Here is a 26,542-nt window from a genome sequence, read left to right as displayed (position 1 = left end):
GCTGAGCGGGGGGTTGGGCTCGATGACCTTACAGACCCCTTCCACCCCACTGTGCTATGATTCTGTGGCTACAGCCAGTTCCCAGTATTTTTTGAGCAGCCTCTCAGCTGATGGGAGGTGGGAAGGAAAAGCAGAAGTGGTGTATGCGCTTTGCCCTCTTCTTGCTGTGGAGTTGGTGTGATGTCGCCTCCTTTCCTCCCGCTGGGGGCGTCTCCTGGGTTACAGAGGCAGTGGGTTTCTGGTGCTTCATATATACAGTGCCCCAGTTGAGAAGCAGAAGTGGTTCAGAACCACACTGGTTCAGAAGTGTGAAGCAGGCAGTGACCAGGTTTGGATGACATGCTGTGGCTCGCATGGGTTGTTTAGTGCAATGTGTGCGACATACATGCATATGCAGCACCTGCCCGGGGGTTGTCATGTTGTACGAATCTGGTGAGCATGGGTTATGTTTTAACCTCTGTAAACTGCGCGAAGAGCTTTGACTATGGCTATGGCTTTGGTGGTATAGAAATGTAATAAATAATAAATAACTATGTGAGGGTTATTTAACCCTTGCATAACCCATGCTTGCTGAATTTGTGCAACGCGACAACCCGTGAGCGGGGATTGCATATTCAAAATGGTGGCTGCACGCATCACAGCCTCACCATGCATTAAATAACCCATCGTGCGTTGCTGTGTTGTGCGAACAGCCCCAATATCTCCTCTTCCTCCTTAAGGAGCTTGGTTGGAGGTGGGGCTAGGCCAAGCACTTCTTGGCAGCATTACCGGCAGAGGTCTGGAGAAGCAAACAAAACCCCTTGCCTGGGAGGTGAGAAATGATGGATGCTATTGCTGCAGGTGGACCAAAGGGAAGGCCACCAGGTTTATGGTGGGGAAGAGCTGGGGAGTCTAAAGTATGGGGGGTGGGGAAGCAAGTTAACTAGAATTCTGGTGGTTCCGAAACACTGAAGTTTTCTCCTCACCCCACCACTTTAACTAGATTTGGTGATGCAACCATAGTGTTATAGAGGAACAAGAGACTTTGCATGTGCTATTAAAGCTGCTCCTTCAGATCTTAGGTAATTTGTGCAGTAGTCTGAAATTTTGATGTTTCCTTAGGGTCAGTCTCCTTCCATTCGTCAGCTCATCATGCATGCTATGGCAGAATGGTACATGAGAGGGGAACAGTACGACCAGGCAAAATTATCACGTATTCTAGACGTGGCCCAAGACTTGAAGGTGAGTCTGACTTTTACACTTCAGTTCAGTCTGTTTATTGACAGTAGCACTGGTATTGGTTCCCGGGTTAGGGTTTGAGGAGCAGAGGAAAGCTAAGTGTCACATCACAAGGCTTGTTAGTCCTATGGAAAGAAACTCCCAGCTCTTTAAGTTTGCATACTGCTAAATGGGCAGCTTGCAATAGTTACATTTTTCTGACGTACGGAACTATTAAGGTACCTAACTATAGACTGTGGGTTGTTTTGTTTCTGAGATCTTGCATTGGGGCATATTCATACGGCTGCTGTATGTGTGTCTTTCATTATTGTAGATAAAACGTGCAGGGTTTTGGTAGTGTTGGAATATTGTAACTCTGTATCTTTTATTAGACACTAGGAGGTCAGCCTCCATTTTAAAACATTAGAAGAACTAGGTTATGTTTAGCTGAGGGTAGCACTTCTTGAGGCCTATAACCACTCACTTGTTTCAAGCGAGGTATATTGTCACCAAATGGTACCAGCTTACTGGCCAAGAGTGGATACAATCTCAAGCTCTGTAGGGCTGCACAATCTCTGTTTCTATGGAATTAGAGCAAGAGCCACTTGCAAGTCCCGCTGAAACGAATGGAGCCCATGTAGCAATTGTGTACGGTGTATTACTGCATATTGTAAGTGAGACATATGATAGAACTAGTTATATGCCTCTGAAATTTTATGAGCAGGGTGGTGGATTTCCAGCAGTTGTAGGAGCTCAAACCAACCATAGGAGCTGCTGTTCCCAGGCAACCGGGGTGTGAGGTAGGCTGGTTCTTGAGGCCCAGCTCTGCTCCTCCAGTCTTTCATAGGCAGTTTCTAGGCCTGTTAGGAGTTCCATCCATCCATAGAAGTCTCTGTAATCTCTGGGTGAAGAAGTAGCCCCATGTGTGCACAATGGGTGTAACCCCCAGTAGTGGTCATAAAGAGGGGTAGGGATTATCCTTAGTATTTTGGTTCTGGGTGCCATGATAAACAGAAGATAGGGAGGAGGAATGGTTCACCATGTCACATTACTGAGCACCCTTCCACCATCTTACCCTGCCTGTGGTGGTCCTTGGTCTCCTCTCCCTCCGCACCCATCAGTTCTTAGGTTGGAAGAGGAAGGAAGGTGCCGAGGAATTCCAGCCTCTGGAAGCTATTTCGCTGGATTCTATATCTGTCATGCTATGTGACAGAAAAGATGTTGGGAACTGGCTAATGTAGATGTGGTGGGAGTGGGGTGTGCTGCGGTAAGAGAAGCGTAGCCTGATACTTTGACTAGCAGTTTTCTAACTCTTTTTCTTTAGGCGTTGTCAATGCTGCTAAATGGTACTCCATTTGCCTTTGTTATTGACCTTGCTGCACTTGCCTCTCGACGGGAATACCTCAAACTAGACAAATGGCTCACAGATAAAATTCGGGAGCATGGGGTAAAGCAGGATTTTCTTAATTATTTCTGCAACTTTTTTGGTGGTAACAGTCACTTCTTCAAAACACATATTGTTGCCCTGAAATTTATAAAAAATACTTTCAGCATGCACTCTTGAGTGAAAATGTTGAACTAATAATTACCCAGTATTCTTACCTTTCAATTTTGTGTACATCTTTGAAATATTGGCAGGTGTGTGCAGCCCACTGAAACTTGCGTTTTTCCTTCTGTAGGAGCCCTTCATCCAAGCCTGTATGACTTTCTTAAAGAGAAGATGTCCTTCTATCTTGGGTGGCCTTGCCCCGGAGAAAGACCAGCCCAAAAGTGCTCAGCTTCCTCCAGAGACACTGGCAACTATGCTGGCTTGCCTTCAGGCTTGTGCTGGGTAAGCAGGTCACATCTTCCGTGGCAGGATCTCTACTAAGGAACTAGTGGCTAAGAAATCAGGAACTCTGTGGTTCAGATCTTGGCTCAATAGGTGGCATTTGCAAACTGCTGTTTCTCAGTCACCCTCCCCTCCCCTAATCTGTAACTGTCCCACCTTGCAAGGTTGGTGTAAGAATTTCTGTGACCAAATGGGAAGTTGGAAAAGCACTGTATACATCCAAAATATTCCATACATGAAATGAGGTAGAGGTAGGTAGGTGTGTGTGTGTGTGTGTGTGTGTAAATGTATGTAATTGATGTAACTCATCAAGACATGAGTCACAAATTTTCTTCTGTATATATCCCAATATTGGTTTTCAAGTTGAAGTGCTCAAACCTATATGAATTCAATTTAGTTAGATTTGAAAATTGATTTAGGAATGATTTCATTTGGCTTTGTTTTTTAAACTTTCCAGTATTTATATTTTCTCTGCCAATAGTATACATGCATATCTTGGTTTGCCTGAAGGTGTATGTTAAAGTAGTAGAGGTGGTTTTGATGTTTCTAGAAGAAGTCTTATAATTTGCTTAAATTGTGGTGGGCAGGTCAATGGGGTTGCCACTTTTTAGGGAGTCTTACAGGACTTTGTGCTCTTCAAGGCTGCATGGCAAACAGGCTTCCCCTATCACAGCACCATTACTCTGGGTACATCTGCACTGGCTTTGTTTCAGAGGCTCAGGAGCTGGGCAAGAACATAAAGGTGGCAACCTTCCTTAGGGATATCTTATGCTCACTGCAGGCAGTGTCAGCTTGCAAATAGCATTGAGTGGAGGTGGTTCCTGAGGACTCTGTCTGGGTCTGCTTAGGTAGCAGATAGCAGGGTCCACGTTTGTCTCCTTGCTAGATGATGCTTTTCTTTTTTAAGCATCTCTCTCTTTCTCTCTCTCTCTCTCTGCGCCTCTCCCTTGGATTGGGAAGGTTAACCCTTGCTTTAAGCAAAGATTTTCTTGGTTTTCAACTTCTTATTTGGGCTCTGTGTCGCTGGTTTAAGCATAGACACTCAGTGCAGGGAGGAACCTGATCCATTTATGTGAGATGCGTAACTATCCTCCCCAGAGACCCAGCAGAACTAGGTCTGTTTGGGAGGAAGCAGTCAAAAGTGGAGTTCCTGTATCAGTTGATTGTGAGGGAGTTCAGAGGTTTTGGTGTCTTCAGAACTGAACAGATTGTGAGGAGCGGGGAAAGTCTTGCTGAGAATTACTTCAGTACCCTCTGAAAAACAAAACATGAGGCCTTATCCTGCACTGAAGAAGGGGAACTTTCTGAGGGGAATCTAGCTCAGGAAGAAGCAGAACAGTTAGAACTGGAATGCTCTTCTAAATTCCTGCCTGTGAGCCCACGAGCTGACAGAAAATAGGAACAATCAGCCCAAATAGGAACAAGCAACCTTTCCCCAGGGTGCTTCATTGTTGGTTTCCTTTCTTGATCTGCATGATAAAGTAGCAAAGATGAATTGGGACAAGATCACTAATTGAGTGGCCACCAAAATGTACCTAACCACTGGATGTAATTGAATGATACAAGAATATCCCAGAGGATGCACCTATTGCAGCCTTAAATTCTGCTGTGGCCTCAGATAGTGATGGTTACCCAGGTATCATTGTGACGATTGCATTGAAACAGCTCTGTAGTAGGGATTTGAGGCTTCCTTGGCAGCTATGAGGGCTTCAGTAATGAGCTCTTTGGTTTTGAGTCCAGTTTTGTGGGCAGCTGGATGGGATTCAGCAGACACAGACCTCCCCGAAGAGGTGAAAGGTGAAGCCTTTGAGCAGATTCCACTTTTCTGACTCAGTTCAGTTTTCTGTTAGAAGCAATGGCCAAAAATACCATGCAGAAATATTTATGTAGCTAGGAAGACGATCTGGGGTTGCAATCCTGCCTAGCTAACATTTCCTTCAAAGGTTATCTTCTGTGATTATCTGACCAGGGATAGCCATGCTGGCTGCGACTTAGGAGGGTTGTAGTCCAAAACGTCTGGAGTACACCACGTTGCTTGTTGTTGTTGTTCAGTCGTTCAGTCGTGTCCGACTCTTCGTGACCCCATGGACCATAGCACGCCAGGCCTTCCTGTCCTGTGTTCTCTCCCGGAGTGTGCTGAAGTTCATATTCATTGCATCGGTGATACTATCTAGCCATCTCATCCTCTGCCGTCCCCTTCTCCTTTTGCCTTCAATCTTTCCCAGCATCAGGGTCTTTTCCAGAGAGTTTTCTCTTCGCATTAGGTGGCCAAAACATTTGAGCTTCAGCTTCAGTATCTGTCCTTCCAATGAGCACTCAGGGTTGATTTCCTTTAGTATGGACTGATTTGACCTCCTTGCAGTCCAGGGGACTCGTAAGAGTCTTCTCCAGCACCACAGTTCGAAAGCATCAATTCTTCGGCACTCAGCCTTCCTTATAGTCCAGCTCTCACAGCCATACATTACTACTGGGAAAACCATAGCTTTGATTATACAGACCTTTGTCGGCAAGGTGATGTCTCTGCTTCTTACTATGCTGTCTAGGTTTGCCATAGCTTTCCTCCCAAGGAGCAAGTGTCTTTTAATTTCATGGCTACAGTCACCATCTGCGGTGATCTTGGAGCCCAAGAAAGTAAAATCTGTCACTGCTTCCATTTCTTCCCCTTCTATATGCCAGGAAGTGATGGGGCCAGATGCCTTGATCTTCGTTTTTTTTAATGTTGAGTTTCAAACCAGCTTTTGCACTCTCCTCTTTCACCCTCAATAAGAGGCTCTTTAGATCCTCATCGCTTTCTGCCATTAGGGTGGTATCGTCTGCATATCGGAGGTTGTTGATAATTCTCCCAGCAATCTTAATTCCGACCTGTGATTCATCCAACCCGGCGTTTCTCATGATGTACTCTGCATATAAGTTAAATAAGCAGGGCGACAATATGCAGCCTTGTCGTACTCCTTTCCCAATTTTGAACCACTCAGTTGTTCCATGATTGGTTCTTACTGTTGCTTCTTGACCCTCGTACAGGTTTCTCAGGAGACAGGTAAGGTGGTCTGGTACTCCCATCACTTTAAGAATTTGCCACAGTTTGTTGTGATCCACACAATACCACGTTGCTTGCCCTTGCTCTAATCATTATTCTGAGGGAGACAAGGGCAGAAAGAAAGCTTTAGTTTTTTTAAAATGTAGGCATCTGTTCATTCCCAAGATAAGGGTCCTTGGGGAAAGAATTTCTTCTGCAAGAGTGAGGGGCTCATATAAACACATATTAATCCTGGTAGCCAACGGGCGACTTCTGGATATTGGGGAGATTGCGCTTTCCTTCAGTATCAGATCCACTCTGGAGTAGATTTTTAAAAATAGTTCTGGAAATGGGGATATGCAACCACCTTAGATCTGAAATGGCTCAACAGCAGACTGTTGAAAACACATTAGGCCACAGTGACCTTCTGGCATCACTAGATCTCTGAGGCAAACTTTCACATCCCCATTTGTCCGATGCGCAGAAGGTACCTTGGCTTTCTTTGACTATGCCAGCAGCCACTTCCACTGGTATACTCTCTACTCTTCGGCATCTCTTCAGTTCTGGGGCTATTTAAAGATTTTGATAGTCGCCCTTTGCTACCAGGGTATGAGTCTTCCCATATCTGGATGACACTCCTGTCTGCTCCTTTGACCTGCCTTAGGGAGTCCACAGTATGATGACTACAGTTCAGTGTCTCCAGAGCCACATTTTTGTGGTGAGTTAAGAGCATTACTACAAGGCAGACAATAGTGCATTTACAGGTGCTCATTGACATACACAGTGGTGAAGTATTTGGGGCAGAATCTAGCTTCATAAGCATTATAGAAGACACTTGTGGACCTGGTGACTCTGCCCCAACATATCTGACCTGAGCATATCAGGAAGTTCTCTGGGTGATGTCTGTGACTCCAGAGACGTGCCACTTTGGGGCTGAAGTGTGCCGGTGATGCTCTTCCTGGTGAGACTCAACTCAGATGAAGCGGGAAATTCTGTGGTGACTGGAGCCCAAGACTCCAGGGAGTCTTCTTGGGGAACCACAGTGATGTAGTTCATTTGGAGTGACTACCTTGGGGATTTGGTGACACAGGGGACATGGTATATTTCATTCATTCAGTCAGTCAGTCAGTCATTTATTTCATTTCATTTGTTACATTTCTATACCAACAAATAGCCAAAGCTCTCTGGGCAGTTTACAAAGATTACAAACCTTAAAAATACAATATTGCACATAAAATAAAAATCATTTACATACAAACATATGTAAATGCGCGCACACACACACACACACCCTAAATAATTTTAGATCCGAAGTCCGGATCCAAAGCCAGGGAAAGTATTAAATTGTTGGAGTTTAGAGTCGTCAGGCTAGCACTTCTGGCTTTTCACAGTTGCATAGTAGCCAAGAATGTCCTAATCCTCCACACATATAATTCAGCCAAAATTTACATAAACCGGCAGGGAGGCACAAGATCTGTAACCCTTCACAAGAAAGCCTGCAATGACAGAAGGTGAGGAATCCCTCCCAACATCTGTCATCTGTAGAGGCATGCAACATTTGTTAGGGTGTCAACCACGGTAGCAGACAAATGCGGAAATTGGTAGTGGGCGATAGAACCATAGAACCATAGCATAGTAGGGTTGGAAGGGGCCTACAAGGCCATCAACCCCCTGCTCAATGCAGGAATCCAAGTCAGAGCATCCCTGACAGATGGCTGTCCAGCCTCGTCTTGAAGGCCTCCAGTATGGGAGAGCCCACCACCTCCCTAGGTAATTGGTTCCATCGTTGTATTGCTCTTACAGTCAGGAAGTTTTTCCTGATGTTCAGCCGGAATCTGGCTTCCTGTAACTTGAGCCCATTATTCCGTGTCCTGCACTCTGGGATGATCAAGAAGAGATCCTGGCCTTCTTCTCTGTGAAGAAGAATACAGAGGATACATCCAGTGGTTTTTCTGGTGCACTGGTTCAGGGAGCCACCAAGTTCCTGTCTGCCTCTTGAGAATGATGAAATTCAGGACCAAGAGCCAGCAACTCCGGGCACTGGATATTCTAGCAAGGGGCCTGATGTATGTATTTTCTTTCTGGTTGATCCCCTAAGTTGTCCAGAAGATCTAGGTGGCAGTAATCCTTGTTGTTCCCCGTTTCTTTATATCTTTATATCCTGAAGTATTCAGGATATAAATACAATTGTTCTGGCACCTGCCAAGCAAACCAGATCTTCTTGATCACTTCATTATATAGAAAGATTGAGTGGCATCAGTTGAGTAAAGCTACTTGGTGTCACACCGTCTGTTCTGGCTTTCCACAATCTATCCAGTTGATCCTGTCTTACGGGTATGATTTTATATTAAGATTGTGATGGTCCAGGAGCTAGTCAGTAAAAATGTATTCCATAAATTCCCTAAACCTCAAATCTCCCTTCAAAAGGGAGAGAGAATTTTGCTATGTTCCAGTTGTAACAATTCCTAACTTCCAGCTGTTCGTGACTGCAAATGTTTTGAGTTCTCACCATAACCTTCAAAGGCTTTAATCCTATTTTTGTGTACTTACTTGGGAGTCAGCAGAATTGAACTTGGACTGATTTCTGTGTAAACAGGCATAAGATCAGGATGCAAAATGCTTTGAAGATTTGCTTAACAAGCTGCAATATAACATTCTCAGTTTGATGTGATGAGGCATTCATGAATGGGTTACCTCTCCTATCATCCAGGAATATCAGGGATTGCTTGCTATATTAGGCAGGCTCCACCCTCAGTTCTTCCTTGCTGGACAGAGCACTGTCCTATTTGGTTGTTCTCACTTTTCAGTTCCAGAGTTTTAGGTTACAAAGTTCTCGTGTGCGCGCGTGTGTACAGTGGTGAGAAAAAGTTTGTGAACCCCAATGCTAATTATGGAAATTCCATAGTTGTACCTTGATGGCCTTTGTGAATCAAAACCAGTCCTTTTCTAAATATCCAATAGGGTTTATATTAACCAGTTCCATGTCTTGTGAAATAAAATGATGTATAAATTAGGCAAACAATGAGTACTTAAGAGCCAAGGTATGTGCAAATGTAAGTGAACCCCTGGTTGCATCAGCTCACTTAAAGGGGATAATTAGAATCAGATATTTAAGTAATTTGGTAGTTTCTCAGGGGTGAGATTGGAGGCTCCACCCTATACAAAGATCAGAAATTTTGTGAGTTTGGTCTTCACCATATGTTTGTGTGGAAACATGTCATGCCACAATCAAAAGACATCTCTGAGGACCTCAGAAAAGCAGCTATTGCTGCTCATCAGTCTAGAAAGGGTTACAAAACCATTTCTAAGGATTAGGGTCTCCCACCAATCCACTGTCAAAACAGATAGTCAACAAATGGTGAAGGTTCAAGACCGCAGTCTATCCAAGAGCCGTTGTCCTACCAAAATCTCTCCAAGCACAAAACAACGCGTCATCCAGGAAGCCAAAAAGAACCCCAGAGTAACATCCAAGGATCTGCAGGCCAGTCTTCCCTTGGCTAATGTGAGTGTTCATGACTCAACGATCAGAAAAAGACTGATCAAGAATGGTGTTCATGGAAGGATAACTAGGAAGGCAACCACAATCCTTGCAGACAAACTGGAGAGGGTTCAGAGGAGGGCAACGAAGATGATCAGGGGACTGGAAACAAAGCCCTATGAAGAGAGACTGAAAGAACTGGGCATGTTTAGCCTTGAGAAGAGAAGACTGAGGGGAGATATGATAGCACTCTTCAAGTACTTGAAAGGTTGTCACAGAGAAGAAGGCCAGGATCTCTTCTTGATCATCCCAGAGTGCAGGACACGGAATAATGGGCTCAAGTTACAGGAAGCCAGATTCCGACTGAACATCAGGAAAAACTTCCTGAGTGTCAGAGCAATACGGCAATGGAACCAATTACCTGGGGAGGTGGTGGGCTCTCCCACACTGGAGGCCTTCAAGACGAGGCTGGACAGCCATTTGTCAGGGATGCTCTGACTTGGATTCCTGCATTGAGCAGGGGGTTGGACTCGATGGCCTTGTAGGCCCCTTCCAACCCTACTATTCTATGATTCTATGATTCAGACTCAGAAACTAAATCTTACAGCTTTTATATTATTGTATTCACAGTGTTACCTCGCTTTGCTGATCTTGTGACTCTAACAAACTATTACTTACTCAGACTGAGAAAGAAACTTCCCCAAGGCCACAAAGTGACTCGGTGGTCGTTTATACTGGGGGACAGCAATTCTCTTGGACAGCACAGGCCTGCCTCTTGTATTCTGTGTCTGTACCACAGTCCTGCACTTATCTTGGGGTCTTGCACATTTTTGCTTTATGCCTAAAGCAGATGCTGCTCTCCTTCTCTGCTGTTTTTCTTATGAATATCTACACTTAGACAACCACCACCACCACCACCACCACCAACCCGTGCAGGCCTGGTTTCCGTTTGACTCTGGTTTCTAGATTCTGGAGGTGCTATCCGTACGTTCCCAAAATCATGAGGACTAAAATGTTTTTTAAGAAGGTGCTTAATCTGCAGTTCTCTCACCCTGAGGTCTCCAATGTGGTGCCCATGGGCACTAATATGTCCATTAATATCCTCCCTGGCACCTGCCCGGGTCCCTGTCCCTCCCAATTTTTCTTTCGTTTCCTAATATTTTTTTAAAATGTGTATCTTATTCTAGTTTTGAGCTACAACTCTGAGCCATATCGTATGTGGCATTTTATTTATCACAAATAGTTTGAGAGCATCTGTATGACTGAAATGCAGCCCATATTACAATGACTCTTATGCTTTAAGTAGTACGTTCCTATTTAAAGCCATAGTTAGGCACTATAGCGGTCCAGTCACTGAAAGCCTCTGTGGGCTGTGCTTGGTGTCCTGTGGATCTGTGATTTCATGTGGGGGTAAGGGAGTCTCTGACCTTTACAATTGCAGAATTAAGTGCGATAGACGAGAAAGGAGGCAAGTGATTTTTTTCACAGCTTGCTAGTTTAACATGGAGTATAAATTACAATTTGGGCTCTACTGTTAAGTAACCACTTAAATACCTAACTTTACATTCATTTTAAAGAGTTTTCAGCATTATCTGGATTTAAGTTTAATCAGGTAAAATCTGAAGGGATACCTGTTGGTTGCAGCAGACAGAGTGAAATCCAATTAGTGTTGCTGCACTGATGGAAGGCTTCCATAGTGGAACAGGGTAGGACTATTCCCCCTATTCCTGCAGCCCCCCCCCCACACTACCTGAAATCTGCAGGAGCTACAGGTGGGAGGAGGGGAAAGGAAAGTTCCATTATATGAGCAGATGTTTGCTCCTGCATGTAGCTGTTAGGCTTTAGAGAAGTGGCCATTTAAAACTAAGACATCTTTCATCATGGGAATTCTGACACTAGTCATTTTATTAGTGATGGACACTAATAAAATGGTGGAGGATGGCGGTTAATCTGGATCTGCTAATGAAGAAATGGACATGCATTCATTTATATTTTAATTTTTAAAAATGTGCTATATTTCTACGCACAGTAAATAGAAAAAAACATGATCAGCTTCAGCTTACTAAAAGAATGAGAACAAAATATGCAAGTAAATCATTTGAGTTATAGAAGAACACTTCGTTAATAAATGGAACTTACTACATTAGGCTGTAAGGTGTGGTGATACAGCCTGTGACCTGGTTCGCACAATCAAACAGCCTACCACAGGTTCTTTAAGCCACGGTGCATGCTTGCCAACATTTTGCATGTTCAGCCCCTGCCTATGGGTTGCCATGTTGTACAAACCCAGCCAGCAGGGGTGATGCAAGGGTTAAAAACCATGGGCTATGTGAGCATTCCTTGTCCCTCACATTAACTCCCACCAGCTGGGTTTGCATGACACAACAGATGGGGTTTGAATATGCAAAATGCTGGCTGGCATGCCTTGCAGCTCACCATGGCTTTAACAACTCAGAGTGGGCTGTTTGATCAGGTCCTGCATTTCTATCATCGTCATAGGTTGTGCTTTACAGAAGTAGTCTTTCTTCACACCACTTTCCACAGTATTTGCAGTTTGCACACATTATAGTAGTCCTGATTGCTTGCAACCACAGGCTTTTCTTATGCACTCTCTTTGCAAGCACATTTCGATGGTTCACAGCTTGCAAAGCCATATTTCTGTGTTGTGACGTTTGGTTGCTGTGACAGATCATGCAAATACCATCCCTGTTCATTGAAAGAAGGTACAAATTGCTTTGCATGCTGCACTTGTGGGGTAGCAGACTTTGGAGTGGATGATTTCCTTTAAACAGTCCCTGCCTTGCCTCATCCACATTACCAAGGTCACTTGTGGGTCTCCACAGATGGATGCTAAGAATGGAAATGGTGACATTACAAACTGAACCCTGAGGGGGAAAGTGATGAGAATGGTGTTGTAGTTTGATCCATGGCTTCCATGATGATTTTTTCCTTTTTCATTGAACATTGAAACGTTATTCCAACCTGTGAAGGCATGGAGTACTCCCAAAGCTTCAGTCTTCTCCCTTCCTATGGCTTCAGCAATAGCATGTGCAGGTAGAATTCTGTTTCTTTACCAATTTTAAACATCCAAAATTTATGTAAATAGTTTTTGACAGAAGAGAGTAGTAGGCTATTGATAGGACAACTACGTTGGTATGCGTCGCGCTTTTTTATTGTTGATCTGGTATCTTGCTCTGCTTCCAGTTGACTTACAGCTTTGGAAAAAAAACAAGTAACAATAATATTGTGAGAGCTCATTGAATGATAATGCTATCATTTTTTATGTGTGACCCACAAAGGATCTATATTCACAACAGCAAGGAGTACTCAGTATAGATTTTACTTGACAGTAATTTTCAAATTGCCTGTTGAACTATTGATTTATTCAGCCGTTTCCTATCTAATCATATATTTTTTCATGATTTTTTTGCAACTTGAATTTGTGTCAGTGGCATCCTTGTAATCTTCTGCAAGCTGGCATCACCAACATTTTTGTCATAGATCAATAGAACTTCATGAAATGTTTGCCATCATCTGCAGAAAGTGTGAGAAAGGTGCTTTTATGAAACGGGAGGCATGTACATTCTGTGGGTCATTTCATCTGTTCTTCTCATAGCATCTTCTGTACACCTCGCCAGCTCAGCCAAACCTCCCCCCTCGTAGAGTGAACTTCAGTCTTTCCTGCTGAGTCACTTGCCCTGGCTACTTGTAGCTCAACCAAATATTTCACATGATATTTTGCTTACAGTGCTGTTATGTAGCTAGGACTTAGCTTGGAAATAAATGTGCTGTTTTCGTGTTCAATCACATACTGGACATTTTTGCCTAGTTAAAACATTGTAAAATTAAATAATGGATTGTTAGGGACAGCGAAACATTTGCCAAAAAAACTTACAACTTATTGTGTGGATTCAACTGCTGTGACAACTTTGTTGAAATTTATTGTTGGTTAACTTCCTGTTCTGTAAATTTTCTTTGTCTTTTTCTTTTCAGCTTAGTAGAATTGTACTGCAATGCGTTTTGTGCCACTTAGCTGTCTTTTCAGAAATTGTTCTTCTCTTTTCTGTAGTGGGCTTTGTAAAAGTTGTGTAGATAAATGTTATTGCTTAGCGCATCAATATTTTTCAGTTCTGCTGCAGTGGTTGGCTAAAATAATGTAACCTACGTTACATGATATGACCCAGTTCTCATGCAACGAACAACCCTATGGTTAAGAGACTATAGTTGTTTGGGAGCGTGTGTGCAAGCGAGTGTTCTGGCTCCCAACCGCTTGACTTCTTCCAGTGTGCTAAACAACCCAGGGATGCTCTGTCCTTGGATTGTTCTCCATTATGTCTGAACCCGGAACTCTGGGTTGTTGAAGGAAAAACAACTCAGAGCACCAGAAGCAGTTTGGTTCTTTATCCATCTCATGAATATGCATTGTAATTTTAAATTTACAATGTAAATTTGTAATTTTAAATTTAATTTTGATTTAATTTTTCCACTTTGAAGTGGTCGGGAATATTTGAACAGCATTTTTTCCTTCTTTGACTAACCACCCATGGTTTTATTGGTACAATCTGATTTTAAAAGTTTTAATTCTGTATTATGACTATTATTATTCCCCTTTCATTGTTCACTGCTCAGATATTTTATTGATGTACAGCCGTATATAAATTGGGTAAATAAATCAGCGGGTGAGCATTTGGGAGCCTGCGCACGCTCCCCCCCCCCCAATAGTCAACAAACCATGGGTTGTTTAAACGTGCAAACTGAGTCAATGCCTTATTGCAGGGCAGCACCAAATTCCTATCATTTGGACCTTGATATGGGATGCACAAAGACAGGTCTGTAGGTGTAGGTTTTCTCTTTGCAGCCTTTAGCGTGGATTCATTAGTCAACTTAACTCTGATTACACCAACATTTTTCTTCCTTTCCCCCCTAATTTCAGAGTTCTAGAACATCAACTGGTATATCTGAAAAGACAATTTCTAAATTAGAAATGAATAAAAATGCCTAATTTTAAACATTAAAATATTTAAAAGTGTATTAATGTTCAAAAACAGTTTCTTGAATCTCAAAAACCAAAGAAAAGAACCATATATATTCTCATACAATATAGAAGCATAAAAAACTGCCACTTTTACATGGCTGTCATACTGGAATTTGTACAGCTAAGTCTGGATGCAATTCAGTATACACAATTGTGCAAAATAATACCATTTTGTCATAATTTGCAGGGTTTTTTTAACCATCTAGCATCCAGACTAATATATCTAACAAATGGATATATTTATTTATATTAAAATTCCACAACCTAAAATGATTTTAAGTCAAATCCCACTTAGACATGGCATAAAATACTCCCACATTTTAACTTCTTATTCAAAAAATAATAAAAACATTGACCTTCCTACAGCTGCATAGCTTTTAACAAATAAATACTCCGTGAGCCCCTGCCAAAGGAAGTGAGGCAGGTGGCTACTAGGAGGAGGGCTTTTTCTGCTGTGACACCCCGGCTCTGGAATGAGCTCCCTAGTGAGGTTCGCCTGGCGCCTACATTGTACTCCTTTCGGCGCCAGGTGAAGACCTTTTTATTTTCCCAGGCATTTTAGCTTTCTAAATTTTTATCTTTGCTGTTTTAAATCTGTATTTTAAACTCCTGTACTGCTGCTAGGTTTTATTGTGGTTGTATTGTTATATTGTGGTTTTAATGTTCTATATATTTTAAATTGTTTTATTGTGTGTTGTTTGGTTTTAGTTTTTGTGAACCGCCCAGAGAGCTTTGGCTATTGGGCGGTATAGAAATGAAATAAATAAATAACTAACTAACTAACTAACTAACTAACTAACTACCAACTCTTACCCTCCCCACAAACACAAGGGCATAAATTGATCTGTTTATTTTATTGTTGTAAGCCACCTTGGGAGGGCTTCTGCTCTGAAAGGTGGCTAAGAAATATTTTAAATAAATAAAGCTGTTCAGTCTCTTGACTCTGAAATGAACCTATCCAGAATAGGGATCAGCTTGCGCAGAGTGGTACTATGTGGCTGGATCTCTCATTTTCAGGATTCCAGCAGGACTTGTGGCACTGTCAGCTAACAAGATTTATGTCTATTCCGTAAGGATAAGATGGTGCTCAGGCCTGACCCAATAACCAACATGCCAAGGCTTTCAATTTTTTGTCCCAGTAATGGGGTCTGTCCACCCCCCCCTCCAAAAATAGTATCAACATAAGTATTTGTTTATTTTATTTACTTAAAACATTTGTATCCCACCCTATATCATTAGGATCTCAGGGCAGCGTACAGATAAAACCACTTTAAACGGTGTAAAACAATAAATAATTTAAATAGCTAAAAACATTAAACCATTAAGCTAGCTGATACCAATTTAAAATCTAAAACAATAAAGTAGAGGTAGAGATGTGAAGGCCTGGAAAAAACCCAGAAAACTTAAGAAAAAAAAAATTCCCCCAAGAACTGTTTTTGTTTTTTCCTGAAAAATTGAATAACTTTGGATTATGAAGTATTTCAGAATGATAAATAAAATATTTAAGACAAAATGTTTATTTCTGCCCAGCCTTTACTCCCCTCAAAATGATTTCTAAAAACTGCAATAAGACTTTTATAGAAAGACTAGAGCAGGGGTCCCTAACCTTTTTGGACCCGTGGGCACATTTGGGAATTTGAGACACTGCTGTGGGTGCCATCACAAAATGGCTCTCATGATGGATGTGGCTAGTCACATAATGGCTGCCGTGGGGGTCTGGCTAATCAAAAGTGAGCTAAAGAGGTGGTGGTGTGGGAGAGAAATAACAAGGCTGGAGGCTAGAAAGGGAGAAAAAGAAGACCGTCTTAACATTTTCCAAGGTCTTTCTTTAAACAATTTTTTTGAAGGGGCATGGAAGGGAGAGCTTTGTGGCCGCCATTGAAGGTTCCTGTGGGCGCCACATTGGGCACCTCTGGACTAGAGCATTACAATAAAATGAATTCATAAAGCAGCAATATCAAGGCAATTGAATAGGGGGATTGTGGATGGCCACAGGCCAGTGGGGAAAGTTCCACTTCATGTATATACTAGTCATTTGGATAAGGGAATACCGACCAAGCAGCCTTTGAGGGAAAGTCTCCTCTGGAGGAGATTTGTAAAGTTGACATTGGGGCATGCCTCTTCTAGGAAGGCTGTCCTCGGCTGATGCAGCCTTTAGACAGATGGTTCTGCTTTGTTGTTGTTCAGTCGTTCAGTCGTGTCCGACTCTTCGTGACCCCACGGACCGTAGCACACCAGGCCTTCCTGTCCTGCGCTCTCTCCCGGAGCGTGCTCAAGTTCATATTCATTGCATCCGTGATGCTATCTAGCCATCTCATCCTCTGCCGTCCCCTTCTCCTTTTGCCTTCAGTCTTTCCCAGCATCAGGGTCTTTTCCAGGGAGTTTTCTCTTCGCATTAGGTGGCCAAAATATTTGAGCTTCAGCTTCATTATCTGTCCTTCCAATGAGCACTCAGGGTTGATTTCCTTTAGGATGGACTGATTTGACCTCCTTGCAGTCCAGGGGACTCGTAAGAGTCTTCTCTAGCACCACAGTTTGAAAGCATCAATTCTTCGGCGCTCAGCCTTCCTTATAGTCCAGCTCTCACAGCCATACATTACTACTGGGAAAACCATAGCTTTGATTAGACGGACCTTTGTCGGCAAGGTGATGTCTCTGCTTCTTACTATGCTGTCTAGGTTGGCCATAGCTTTCCTCCCAAGGAGCAAGCGTCTTTTAATTTCATGGCTACAGTCACCGTCTGCGGTGATCTTGGAACCCAAGAAAGTAAAATCTGTCACTGCTTCCATTTCTTCCCCTTCTATATGCCAGGAAGTGATGGGGCCAGATGCCATGATCTTCGTTTTTTTAATGTTGAGTTTCAAACCAGCTTTTAAACTCTCCTCTTTCACCCTCAACAAGAGGCTCTTTAGATCCTCTTCGCTTTCTGCCATTAGGGTGGTATCGTCTGCATATCGGAGGTTATTGATAATTCTCCCAGCAATCTTAATTCCGACCTCTGATTCATCCAACCCGGCATTTCTCATGATGTACTCTGCATATAAGTTAAATAAGCAGGGTGACAGTATGCAGCCTTGTCGTACTCCTTTCCCAATTTTGAACCAATCGGTTGTTCCATGTCTGGTTCTGACTGTTGCTTCTTGACCCTCGTACAGGTTTCTCAGGAGACAGGTAAGGTGGTCTGGTACTCCCATCACTTTCAGAATTTGCCACAGTTTGTTGTGATCCACACAATCAAGGGCTTTAGCGTAGTCAATGAAGCAGAAATAGACGTTTTTCTGGAATTCTCTTGCTTTCTCCATGATGCAGCGAATGTTGGCGATTTGATCTCTAGTTCCTCTGCCTCTTCGAAACCCAGCTTGTACTTCCGGTAGTTCTCGGTTCGCATACTGCTGAAGCCTAGCTTGTAGGATTTTGAGCATCACCTTGCTGGCATGTGAAATGAGCGCAATTGTGCGGTAGTTTGAACACTCTTTGGCGTTGCCCTTCTTTGGAATTGGAATGTAAACTGACCTTTTCCAGTCTTGTGGCCACTGTTGAGTGTTCCAGATTTGTTGGCATATTGAATGCAGCACTTTAACAGCATCATCTTTTAGGATTTTAAATAGCTCAGCTGGAATACTGTCATCTCCGCTAGCTTTGTTGTTACTAATGCTTCCTAAGGCCCACTTGACTTCACTCTCTAGGATGTCCGGCTCAAGTTCAGTGACCGCACTATCATGGCTATCAGGGACATTCAGATCTTTCCTGTATAGTTCTTCTGTGTATTCTTGCCACCTCTTCTTAATCTCATCTGCTTCTGTTAGGTGCCTGCCTTCTTTGTCCTTTATCATGCCCGTCTTTGCACAAAACGTTCCCTTGAGATCTCCGATTTTCTTGAAGAGATCTCTAGTCTTTCCCATTCTGTTGTTTTCCTCGATTTCTTTGCATTGTTCATTTAAGAAGGCCTTCTTGTCTCTCCTTGCTATTCTCTGGAACTCTGTATTCAGTTGGGTATATCTTCCCCTTTCTCCCTTGCTTTTCGCTTCCCTTCTTTCGTGAGCTACTTGTAAAGCCTCATCAGACAGCCACTTTGCTTTCTTGCATATCTTTTTCTTTGGGATGGATTTCGTTGCTGCCTCCTGAACAATGTTACGGACCTCCGTCCATAGTTCCTCAGGCACTCTGTCTATCAGGTCTAATCCCTGAAATCTATTCCTCACCTCCACTGTATATTCATAAGGGATATGATTTAGGTCATACCTGAACGGTTTAGTGGTTTTCCCGACGTTCTTCAATTTAAGCCGAAATTTTGCAAGAAGCAGCTCATGATCTGAGCCACAGTCAGCTCCAGGTCTTGTTTTTACTGACTGTATGGAGCTTCTCCATCTTTGGCTGCAAAGGACATAATCCATCTGATTTCGATATTGACCATCTGGTGACGTCCATGTGTAGAGTCGCCTCTTGTGCTGTTGGAAAAGAGTGTTTGCTATGATCAGCATGTTCTCTTGGCAAAACTCTATTAGCTTTTGTCCTGCTTCATTTTGTACACCAAGGCCATGCCTGCCTGTTATCCCGGTGATTTCTTGACTTCCTACTTTAGCATTCCAATCCCCTATGATGAAGAGGACATCTTTTTTTGGTGTTAGTTCTAGAAGGTGTTGTAGGTCTTGATGGTTCTGCAGATGGTGCTTATTTCCTGAGGTTCAGCCCCATGTATTCAGTGTTTATTGTTTGGGCTCTACTCATTGGTGTATGTAGAGAGCCTTGCAGGGATGTTCCCCACTTGTCTCTGCAGTTTATAATTTCCTCTAAGGTGGTTTACAAGTTTGACCTTCAGTTATATATGGCATCAATATATATTGGGTTGATAAGTTCAAGCAAGCCAAGTAAGAGTTTTCTTGCTTTTCCAGTTCTGCATTGGGAGATTGGGGAGCTGTTCCCCATGGTCAAGTTTGGAGACTGATTTGTTTTTCCAGCCATGAGATGGTGCTTTCCCAGATGTAAATACTGCCTTCTGAGCACCCAGAGGAAACAGGAATTTATGGAAGTAAAATTCATTTTTTTCCCTACAGAAGTGTATCTCAAGAGCTGTCAGAAACTATTCTCACCATGGTAGCCAACTGCAGCAATGTCATGAACAAAGCTAGACAGCCACCACCAGGAGTTATGCCCAAAGGACGTCCACCCAGTGCTAGTAGTCTAGATGCCATCTCTCCTGTACAGGTACGTGGATACTTAGACAATCCATGGCAGCATCATGATGGAAGGTGCTTCCTACGTGTCTCTAAACCGTTTTGTTTTGTACATAATCAAAGTTAATTTAGAATATACTAATCATAACTTCTTTACTTGGTAAATGTTAGACCTTACACTCTAGGCACTGCCTTTGAACCTGGCATGTCTTTTGTAGCTTCTCAGGCCAAGCAACAGTGCTAGATTGTAAGGGCTTGTTATAACTGGGGCACGTTAGCTCTCCTCTGAACTGCTCTTTTAAAAGCAAGGTACATCTCAGTTACTCTCTCCCACACTCTGCCACCGCCTCTTCTGGGTTTAATAGGGAAGAGAATGTGCCTCTAGCAACTATGTTCCATGGTACATTTTAGTGGCCTGTACTTTCTAAAGACTTAATTTGGCACTATTCTGCTGATTAAAGATTTGTTTATTGATTTGATTTGTACCTGGCCTTTCTACCAAAAATGGCACTCAAGCTGGCTTATAGGCACAAGTAAAATTTATTAAAACCATACATTAAAACACAATAAAAACATAGGAATTACAGAATTAAAAAATAAAAACAGCACTCAACCCAACAGACCCACTTACAGGCCAAAGGCCTTCTTGAATTAAGTAGTATTTGCCTGCCAGTGGAAGGACAACAGAGAAGGAGTGAACCTGACCTCCCTTGGGAGGGCATTCCACAGCTTGGGAGCGGCCATCCAAAAGGCTCTCAGGTTGCCACTAAATGTGCATCTGAAGCAGTGGTCTCAAAAGAAGGGTCTCTCCAGAAGATCTTAAGAACCAGGGAGGCTCGTATGGGTGAAGGGCTCTTTCAGGTAGCCTGGTTCCAAGCTGTTTAGGGCTTTACAGGTCATAACCAGCAGTTGGAATTGTGCCCAGAAACACTGGTAGCCAGTGAAATTGCTGTAACAAAGGAGTCATGTGCTTCCGGCAACTAGCCCTGGTCAGCAGTCTGGCTGCAGCAGTCTGGCTCAGCTGAAGTTTCTGAGCAGTTTTCGAAGGCGGCCCTGCCATGTTAAGAGTATTAATTGAGTGAAGCCGCATTTAATGCAGGATTTAATGAGTGAAACAACATTTAATGAGCGAAAGGAACTTTTGTAAGAATTAACTAAAACAATTGCCAGACTCTGCAGTAAAGCCATCTTCAGGCTGAAACATTGAGTGATTTTACTGTGAGGATTTTGAACTTCCTTCTGTACCTTTTGGGGAAAAGTCATATATTCTTATGCAAATGTTAGATCGTAAAGCTAAGCAATTGCGTAGGCTGCAGATGAAACTAGTATATGAAACTGCAGATGAAACTAGTATTGCATAACCCGAACCCAGAGGCCGTAATTTGTGTTTAATTTAAAAAAGTAATACAGAAATTCCTTGCATTACACATGTTTTTGGAGGTCAGTACGGCAAACCAAATGATCAGCTGCCCTATGAGGAAAGGTTACAACACCTAGGGCTTTTTAGCATAGAAAAATGTGAGTAAAGGGAGACATAATAGAAGTATATAAAATAATGCATGGCATAGAGAAAGTGGCGTTTTTCTCCATGTCTCATAATGCTAGAACCTGGGGTCATCCAATGAAGCTGAATGGTGGCAGACTCAGGACAGATAAAAAGAAGTAATTCTTCACATCGTGGAATTCATTACAAAAATGTAGTGATGGGCCACCAACCTGGACAGGCTTAAAATGGGATTAGACCAATTAATGGAGGATAAAGCAATCAATGGCTACTAGTCACTATGGCTATATATTACCTCCAGTATCAGAGGCAGTATGTTTTTAAATACCAGTTGCTAGAGTTGAGCAGGAGGGTGCTCTTGTGCTGTTTGTGGGTTCCTGTTGGGGCATCTAGTTGGCCACTGTGGAAATAGTACGCTGGACTAGCTAGGCCTTCAGCCTGATCCAGCAGGACTTATTTTCTTACATTAGTAAATCCCAAAATGTCAGGATTTGATGTGTGACCTTACTGATTTTCTAAGGCTGCTATAAATGAGGATTGCCAACAATTTGATTGTTACAGAAAGTAAGAGCCATTGTCAGTTTTTAAATATTAATTTTTATCCTCAGATTGATCCTCTTGCTGCTGGAATGGCATCTCTCAGTTTAGGTGGTTCAGCGGCTCCACACACCCAGAGTATGCCAGGTTTTCCTCCAAACTTGAGTTCAGCGTTTAGTACTCCTCAATCACCAGCAAAAGCATTTCCACCACTTTCCACGCAAAATCAGAATACACCTTTTAGTGGGATTGGCGGACTCTCTTCACAGCTTCCAGGTACAGTTGTATAAAGGGACTGGTTCTTGTGAAAGGAACATTGCTGTTGTTTCTATAATCCTGTTATAGAAACAGGATTGCTGTTGTTTCTATAATTTCTGTCAAACCCCCCCCCCCATCTGTAGCCCATTGCATCATATCCCTCAGTATTCCCACGGTTCTCCCAAACTGAAGGAGCAGATTTTCAGAGGGCTGTATTGTGAAAGGGGAGGAGTGAAAGCCAGTTCGCAGAAGGAAAGTTGGGATCCAAGCTAATATATATAACTAAAACACCAAAAATTAAAGAAGTTGTTTCACATGTAGCGCATGCTGTTCTGCATTTGTAGTGCCCCGAATTTTGGCTTCAGACCTCAACAATGTTCTGAGTGTTCAGGGTGGCTGAGTCACACTCACTGCAGCATAACTTGGGCACTAAGCTTCTGTCCAGCACATTGTCTGATTGACCCTGTCCAGGGTGGGAACAAAGCAATTGTAACAAAACGTTTATTTGTTTTCTTAGTAGGTGGTCTTACGACAAGTAGTCTGGGTATAGGAACTGGGGCTCTTGCCCTCCCTGCAGTGAATAATGACCCATTCGTGCCAAGAAAACTGAGTACATCAGGACTGAACCAGCCTACATTCCAGCAGAGTAAGATGAAACCTTGTAAGTGGTAATGTTGTCTGATTGTGAGATGTGGCTGTGGTGCGTAGTGAATATGAGTTTTCCTTCCTGGTGGAAGGGGGTTGCAACAGCTTGTGAGAAATGTGCTTTTTATTTCTCTTATTTTCAGCTTTTCTTTTAGGAACCTCAGAGCAGTTTATGTGGGGCTCCCAGGCCGTTTCTTACCTTTGTGCTGACCAGACTGAAACCTGCTTAGCTTTAATGAACTAACAGTGCTTCCAACTGCTGATGTCAGAAACTTGCCCTGTACAGTCGCCAAAGTTCTTTCGGAGCTAAAACCTACTTGAATCAAGTAGCTTATCATTCTGCTTGAACCAACAGCTTTTATGGAAGTACTGGATAGAATTATTTGCAGTTGTCCAATTTAATTGTGATATAAAACTAGAAAAATCCCCCTCCGGTTGATAGGCAAGAGTAAAAAGCCCTCTTTCCTCTCCTGTTTTACATCACCTCCAAGGTCTTGCCCTACAGCAACCCTACATGTTGTCTCCCCCACTTTTTGGGCACACTGCTGTGTTACCCAGAGAAATAATGTGTCCAGCTCACTTACCTACACTACTTGTATTTGTCTGTTAACCTCTTTCACTTTGAACAAATTGTGCCTTTCATATCTTGAATATATTCCAGAAGTTTGATAAGGCTACTGGGATGAAGGATATGTGGGGTGGTTTTTTTTAAGCAGTTTGTTAGAATGGTTAAGTTTGACTTTTCATTCATCCATTCAGTTTTTACATTTCTATACTGCCCAATAGCCAAAGCTGTCTAGGTGGTTCACAGCATGATAAAACATGAGATAAAACCTTTCACATTCAAGAATTTAAAACAAGTTAAAAACAATTAACACTCAAACTACCAGGACGTGATAAACTAAAACACCCCATCATATGCTGTCAAATGCCTGGGAGTAGAGGAAAGTTTTAACCTGTTGCCAAAAAGATGATACTGTTGGCACCAGATGGATCTCACTTGGAAGAGCATTCCACAACAGGGGGAAACCACCAAAAAGGCTCTCTCTGTTGTTGTCGCCTTCTGAGTCTTCCTGAGAGGAGGACCTCAGATGTTGATTTTAGCGTATGGGTAGGTTTCATACTGGGAGAGGTGCTCCATCAGATATTGTGGTCCCGAGGTGTGGAAGACTTTATAGGTCAAGACTTGCACCTTCCACTGGGCTCAGAAATGTACAGGCAGCCAGTGCAAGCGGGTCAAAATGGTGTTATTAACCCACCCTGATCTAAAGGCTCAGTGCAAATAACAGCATTTCAAAATAGTACTAAAAATAATTCTAAGACAGTATTTATAAATGCAACAAAAATTAAGAAAGAAGATGGTATTGAGTTGAAAATGGGGTGACCTACAGCAGTGTTGATATTACTGTAGTGGTATTACTGTAAACATACAGCTCTTTTTAAAATAACAGAGTGCATTTAACTACGTTTACAGCAACCTTGCAAAAATCCAGTAGACTGACTTACATTTTTATCCTGCTTCCCATCATTTTTAAACATTAGGCTCCTGTAGCTAAGGACTGTTTTAAGCTGTTTTAGTTAAAAAAAAAAACCAACCCCAAAACTTTGATACATGCAAGATTGTCCAGGAGGATTCCTGAGTCCAAACTTTGAGGTAATTGGGCAGGCATTAGGGGAGAGGTATGGAAATATGGTGCCAATTACGTTAGGGGGATGGTTGAAGAGGGTCAGTAAGGGGTTACCTGGACAGTTGGGTATGGAATGCTGGATGTCTTGTGTCAGCAATAAATAGGAGTTTTCTGAGGAGAAGACTTCTTTCTTTTAAGTGGTGGAACTAGGTTTCTAAGGGTGCATGTTTAGACAGAAAAAAGTTGTACAACTCCCAGCATTCCCCAGCCAGCCATGCATAGGATGGCACCCTAAATGTCTTCAATTTTCAGGGCTGTTCAATTTGATAAGTATAACTTCTTGTAAACTCCTTAAAATCTGAGCATATGGAGCAGCAGTGAGTGGGGCTCTCTGACCTCTGATCTCAGAGCTAGCCTGAAGTTGTTTGAAAGTGTGTCTGAATGTTAGCATTCAGCATGCTGTGTGACTGCTGCACCCTACACAATACACTGGATGATGGATGGATGGATAATACTCTGATTCTGCAGTCATTGAGATTTGCTACCCTGGCTTTCAGAGTCACTGTTAGTGAAGTGTAATTGTGTTTCCTTAACTAAACCAGCAGCTGCAGCTAATGTTCTTCTTGGTCTTTGTGCAGTCCTGCATATGGGTTATGTGCCTGCAAACAGGAGCATTCAGAACCTTCTAGAGGTAAGCCAATGAAACATTTGGTGCAGTGGCCTGTTCCAGCAATCAAGGCACATGCCCAGTTGGGTGTGGCCAGCGCTTTCCCGCTCAGTTATTTCTGACCACCACTGTGGCTTTTGGAATTTTTTCTTTCACACTTATCAGAACTAAACCATATTTTTCTTCTCTCTCTGCCATGTTTTTGCTTTGGTCCCCCCCCCCATCTCCTCTTCTGGTGGCTCCTTTATGTGTTTCCCATTTTTATATGTCTTGTGGTTTCTTCCCCTTGCCCACCTGTTCACCTAAGGTACAGCAGCCATTCTTCAAGAATTGCTGTTACTATGGGGGTAAGCTTCCTCCTATGGATGGACACAAGCGCTTATTTTGCCTGGGTGAACAGCATGTTATAGACCGGGGTGGGGAACTGGCTGGCTGCATGTTCTTCTCGTAGAATCATAGCACAGTAGGGTTGGAAGGGGCCTATAAGACCATCGAGCCCAACCCCCTGCTCAATGCAGGAATCCAGGTCAGAGCATGAGTTAACGCCTCTCCACACACACAAGCTGGAAATGACAAGGCCTCAAGTAGTAATTGTTACCATTAAAATGCACCACTCCCTGCCCTCTCCTGGATTTAACTGTAACACCTTACTGATGAGCGATATTGTAAGCAAATGCCAGAGGCATTTGCCCATTATCAAAAATGTACTAAGCAGGCTTGTCCAATACATCTACTGAGGAGCAATTCTGGCAGGTGCGCCCTTTGTGCCCTGTTTCAGGGCATTCAGGCAACCTGCCTGCTAGGGAGCCAAATGTAGGTGCCATGCTGTTTTCCTCCGGCTGTTTGACTAGCCATTCCTCCTGTACGTTGACCCAGAGCTGAAGGTTTCATCTCGAAACTCCATGCTCTCCGGACTGATGGACTCCCTCAGCTTCAAGTACTCTTCGGGTTTTATAGAACCGTTGGTCCTGGGACTGAATCTGGACTGTGCTCCATGTGATGAAAGAGGGCATAAAATCAAACCAGCTAAAGTTAGACAAGCCCAGGAAGAAAAACAGGAAGAGATGGAATAGGCAAGGGATTGTTACCTCCTTTGCTTTAGCCACCCATTTTCATTCTGGCAGTCCAGTTGCCTGACCATTTTGGTCTTCCCCTACAGTGACTGGCTTGCTTCCGTGCCAGTTCATCCTGCCCTGATTACAGTGTAAGTGCTATTGCTACACCTTATCCTGGATAGGTTTCAGCAGGTATTTCCAGTGTCCGCCCCAGACCTGGCTGTGTTGAGATCACTGACTCTGCCTCAGATATGTGAACCCTCTCTGTGATGTGACCAACTCCTGTCATGGAGTGGTTTCTCTCCAAATTGGAGCTGCTCTCCTGCCCTGCTCTTTCTCATCCTTGTCTGCTTCTCACTCCCACTCATTGCTTGCAGTTTACAGGGGCAGTTCTTGACTCTGTGCACAGCCTTGCTGACTTGCCTTTGTTACCAATCTTAATATCATGGAGAATGAGGTGACTGCCTCGGACGGCAGATGCTAGGGGGCAGGAGTGGCAGAGAAGGATGGTGGAGGA

General features: G+C 43.0%; 1 protein-coding gene and 1 non-coding gene across 17 annotated transcripts in view; both read left to right on the top strand.

Annotated features, from left to right (window-relative positions):
• CNOT1 (CCR4-NOT transcription complex subunit 1) overlaps positions 1-26,542 on the top strand; it is a 122,885-nt gene that overhangs the window by 50,462 nt on the left and 45,881 nt on the right. For 6 of the 16 annotated variants that reach the window (XM_084812379.1, XM_084812375.1, XM_084812385.1 and 3 more), the window contains 6 exons: positions 1,102-1,221; positions 2,522-2,644; positions 2,877-3,028; positions 19,612-19,762; positions 21,844-22,048; positions 22,548-22,691. In XM_084812379.1, coding sequence (XP_084668505.1) covers positions 1,102-1,221; positions 2,522-2,644; positions 2,877-3,028; positions 19,612-19,762; positions 21,844-22,048; positions 22,548-22,691 — 895 coding nt within the window. The remainder of the gene's footprint in view (positions 1-1,101; positions 1,222-2,521; positions 2,645-2,876; positions 3,029-19,611; positions 19,763-21,843; positions 22,049-22,547; positions 22,692-26,542) is intronic. The other 10 variants (XM_084812382.1, XM_084812376.1, XM_084812374.1 and 7 more) reach the window with 5 other exon arrangements.
• LOC146339154 (small nucleolar RNA SNORA50) lies at positions 19,915-20,048 on the top strand. Its single transcript, XR_014784740.1, has one exon. It is a non-coding gene; the product is annotated as a small nucleolar RNA SNORA50 (small nucleolar RNA).

Source organism: Heloderma suspectum, chromosome 8, assembly GCF_057233095.1.
Source record: "Heloderma suspectum isolate Gila_16-S chromosome 8, 16-S_ref, whole genome shotgun sequence".
Lineage (NCBI taxonomy): Eukaryota > Metazoa > Chordata > Lepidosauria > Squamata > Helodermatidae > Heloderma > Heloderma suspectum.
This window is presented reverse-complemented; position numbering and strand designations above follow the sequence as displayed.